General features: G+C 33.5%; 1 protein-coding gene across 1 annotated transcript; it reads left to right on the top strand.

The window, feature by feature from the left end:
• The first annotated feature begins 2128 nt into the window (after positions 1-2128).
• On the top strand, positions 2129-3975 carry LOC140970608 (serine/threonine-protein kinase-like protein At3g51990). Its single transcript, XM_073432415.1, has one exon. It carries the CDS (start codon positions 2310-2312, stop codon positions 3651-3653), a length of 1344 nt encoding a protein of 447 aa, XP_073288516.1. The 5' UTR covers positions 2129-2309; the 3' UTR covers positions 3654-3975.
• The last annotated feature ends 506 nt before the right edge of the window (positions 3976-4481 follow it).

Below are 4481 nucleotides of genomic sequence, written 5' to 3'. Positions count from 1 at the left end.
TATTTAGATGTTTATTTAATTTGGAAATATTTCAAACTTAGAAATTCACTCTCATTTCTATTAAAAATAATATCAATTAAAAACTTTATTACATACACCACATAACAAAATAATTATAATATTTTATTGACTCATGAATTAAAATTAAAAATTATTATTTTTAATAAGTAAAATTTAGTTTTTTATTAATTATTATATAATAGCTAATGTGCACCTTAATTTTGATCACAACTCAGAAATTCATATATATGACAGTGAATAAAATTTTTTATTCACTTGAAATNATTGAAAATTAGTGTTACCTATTTTTACAAATTATTAATTAATTAAATAAATATGTTGAATTGACTTGAATAATTGAAATTTAATTGTAATAAATTTAGTAATGACTTATATATTATTTTTCGTAAATTAAATCAATAACTAAAAAATATTTATATTGATAAATAAAAATATTTTAAATAAATAAAACTTACTCACTTTCAACTTTTAGTTCAAATAATTTTTTTAAAAAAAAACAAATCATAAATTACAAAATTCATAAGTTCTATGAAAAGTTTACAAATATAAATAAAAGTCTTGCAGAATAAATCTACATAATTCTGTAAAAATATTTAGAAATTTGTCAGATTAAATAAAAATAAGTAGAAATCTATCAAATGAACAAAAATATATTATTTAAAAAATGTGAGTAAATATCTGCAAAGAACACAGCCCTGAAAGTGGCTTTGTACTTTTACAACATTCCTTTCTGTTCTAGATTAAAATAATTTTAATATGTTTGACTAAGAGTCATTTGTTCAATGATAATCTGTTAACAAAATGGTTGAGCAAACTTTATGATATATTAAAATAAAATTTATTTTTTAAACAATCCTAAAAAATAGAACATCCAACTTCAAAGAACTATATGAGATGCCACTCTGAATTATTTATTTATGTAGATATTAAGATTATGTGTGAAAGAAACAGATTGCAAAGTTTAAAAAGTTTCCACAGACTTACTTGGTTACAAAAAGAAGAGTTTTCATAGTCTTTTCACAAATAATGGCCCGCAGATTTTGTTGTTAGTAGCTTCAAATGGAATCTGAGGCCAAAAGTGATTGAAAAAATCCGCATTTTTCTCTTTCTTTTTTTAATGAAATTACTTCTATTAAATAAATAAAAAGATAGAACATCTACAACTATAATGGACATCCCAAAAGAAAATCTAAGATAACGAGCTCTATATCATAGAACAGTTACTACAAAGCATCAATAACCGAAATTGCACTAGAAATACAACGAAAGCTAAGAATTTTAATATTCTTGATTATGACTTCTACTGTCGATTTTTCACTCTCAAACATAGCACGGTTCTTTGCATTCCAAACATTATAAACTATAATTGCAACTGCAACACATCTCATCTTGTTTAGAATCGAATTACTTCACTAGACGACTCTGAGCGCTTTAAGTGTAGTTGTCGAAGATCCCATGAGCTTTCTCATTTCTAGCCACTCCCTAACGCCGTCCCAAATTAGTCTTGAGACAGTGCACCTGAAATATAAATGATCAAAAGACTCTAAATCTGATTTTCCATGCATTTTCTGTTTTAATGCAACGGTGTAGTCTCAACCACATCTAATTAAGTATTTACTTACATCTAATGTTTGTCACGCATGAACTCGAGGGACGGGCCCATTGTCCCAACTCTATGTCCTTCAAAAAAATAACAAAAGTTTTCTTTCAATTTCGATAAACTTCCTATTCATTTCAGCACATTAAATAAATATGTTTTTATATTCATAAAAATTCTTGTGAGACGGTCTCACGGATCAATTTCGTGGATCCAATCTCTTATTTGAATTATCCATGAAAAATATTATTTTTTATGCTAAGAATATTACTTTTTATTATGGATATCGGTATGGTTGACCCGTCTAACTGATAAAAATTCGTGAGATCGTCTCACAAGAGACTTACTATTTTATATTTACGATATCGACAGTAAATTATTATGTCATTACAATATATTATGTCATTACAATATATTTAGAACAAACATATATCTTAAAATCTCCGAAATAAAATGACCGATTATTGAAAATTAAGTGCATCAAACCCAAAATGCTTGTTGGATTTTGTTTGTATATATTATTATTAGCAGTCCACCACAAATTCATCATCTCTCTCTGCTCGACTTGGCGTACTGCTTCATCCTCCATTTCCACCTTTTTTGTCCAAACTCCAATTTCCACATTTCGAACGCATACACGAGATTACGCATGCAATCTTGGTTTAGTTCTTAGAAATTCTGGATTTTGACGATGGGTTATCTCTCTTGCAACGCAGAGTCAGCAATCTGTACCGCCGATTCGTTTGCCTCGACATCAACTTCTTCGTCTATCAAAGTTCAAGAATTTAATTACAAAGACCTTGAGTTGGCCACAAACAATTTCTCAGACACTAAACTGTTGGGCAGAGGCAGTCACGGGCTGGTGTACAAAGGCGTCCTCCGCGGCGGCCGCCTTGTGGCAGTGAAGAAACCGTCAAGAACCGCGCAAGCAGAGCCACCTTTTGAGAACCCGAATGAAGTTGAGAATGAAATTGAGATTTTGTCGAAGCTCCAGAGCCCAAGATTGGTTAACATTGTTGGTTTCACTAATAATGACTCCCAGGACCGCCTTTTGGTGGTGGAATTCATGAGCAATGGCACTCTCTATGATGTTTTGCATTCAAATTCTCGGCCTCTTTCGTGGGGTAGAAGGATAAAGTTGGCTCTGCAAACGGCAAAAGCCATTGATACGCTTCATTCTTTGAACCCCCCTGTGATTCACAGGGACATCAAGTCTGCTAATATTTTGATTGACAGGAATTTCAGTGCAAGATTGGGGGATTTTGGGCTGGCATTGAGGTGTGTAGATGATTTTAAGATGAGGTCGACTCCACCGGCGGGGACAATGGGATATTTGGATCCGTGTTATGTGACCCCTGATAACTTGAGTACTAAAACTGATGTTTTTAGTTTTGGTATATTGCTTTTAGAGATTATTAGTGGTAGGAAAGCCATTGATGTGAGCCATTCGCCGCCGTGTATTGTTGATTGGGCTATTCCTTTGATAAGGAGAGGTAAATTGTTGAGTATATATGATCCCAAGATTGCACCTCCTAAGGATCTTTCGGTGAGGAAGCTATTGGCAGTTGTGGCTACAAAATGTGTGAGGCCTTGTAGGGAGAGGAGGCCCTCTATGAAGGACGTTGTGCAATGTTTTAGTGGGCTGAGTAAATTGGTCCCAGATCATTCTTGGAATGGATTTGTTAATCCTTGTTTGATGGTGGAGTCCGTGGGGCGACCCGTTCAATCGAGAGGCGTTCGAGTGAATTCAAGAAGGATGGGTGGTGAAAATGGTGGTGTTAATAAGAAGGATGCTAGAGATGCAACACCCTTCAATATTCCTGGAAGAGTGTACTCCGACCTGGGGTTTAGGAGCAATTTGATGGAGTTGATGGCTGGTCCTAAAGGCGAATCTAGTTTTCGCAATGAGGATGATGGTTTAGGACCTAAGATGGAATCAACTAAGCATCTTCCTAGTTTTAGATTTGATAGTAAACGGTTCGTTGGCAGGACTACTGTTAGGACCATGGTTCTTGGGGATAACAGAGATGAATGAAGACTCTTTCCTAAAGGGGAACTAGTTAGTTATGCATTGGCTGAATACACCTTTGTTGTTGATTCGATATGGTATTTGATTGGACTGTGTTTGTGCTTTATCAGCTGTGGTTATTGTTTCGTTGCTGTAGCGCATCGATCATTCACTTGTTAATCTCGTTGTTTCGGGCTAGTCGATTGCTACTTGTGTTTCAGTTGTAATAACTTCCATTGATACTGAGGAAAATTTATCCAATTCACTTTGTATTCAGCTATTCTAGGATCACTTGATAATATTGACAGTTAAAACATATTTCGATGCCATCATGATGAGTTCATCATTCCAAAGCTTTCCAGGATATGTATCATGATATTCATTTGAAGATTCAGTTTTCTTCAATAAATCGAGCCGAATTCGTATCTGGTTAGCACCCTTATCCATTATAATAATCACAACGTGATTTTTTGGTCTTCATTTCAGAAAGCAAATAGTTTGACAACTTGTCTATCTTAAAGTTTCCCTGTATATATGACTGATTAACTTAGATTCCATGATTGACGAATCCTACTTTGTTGAATAATTTTGTCTTATATATCCATATCAGCACAACTATAAGCTTAAAGGTTGTTGGAAATACTTTGTAAAATAATGTTGGCAGATGTTGGTAGCCTCTAATGTACTGTTTGAAATATTTGAGTGACTCTTAATCTACGAATTAAATCCGGTCTATGAAGAAAATGTATACTTAAAGCTACATTTGGTGCCATTTTGTCTTCTATTTTCCCTCCCGTGTTTTGTAATTTTCTTCGTCAATTTCTTTTTGAACTCTAGCTGGTGTCCCTCTCTTCT

Source organism: Primulina huaijiensis, chromosome 2 (assembly GCF_012295235.1).
Source record: "Primulina huaijiensis isolate GDHJ02 chromosome 2, ASM1229523v2, whole genome shotgun sequence".
NCBI classification, from domain to species: Eukaryota; Viridiplantae; Streptophyta; class Magnoliopsida; order Lamiales; family Gesneriaceae; genus Primulina; species Primulina huaijiensis.
Note: the sequence above shows the minus strand (reverse complement) of the source record. Positions and strands in the feature narration are given on the sequence as shown.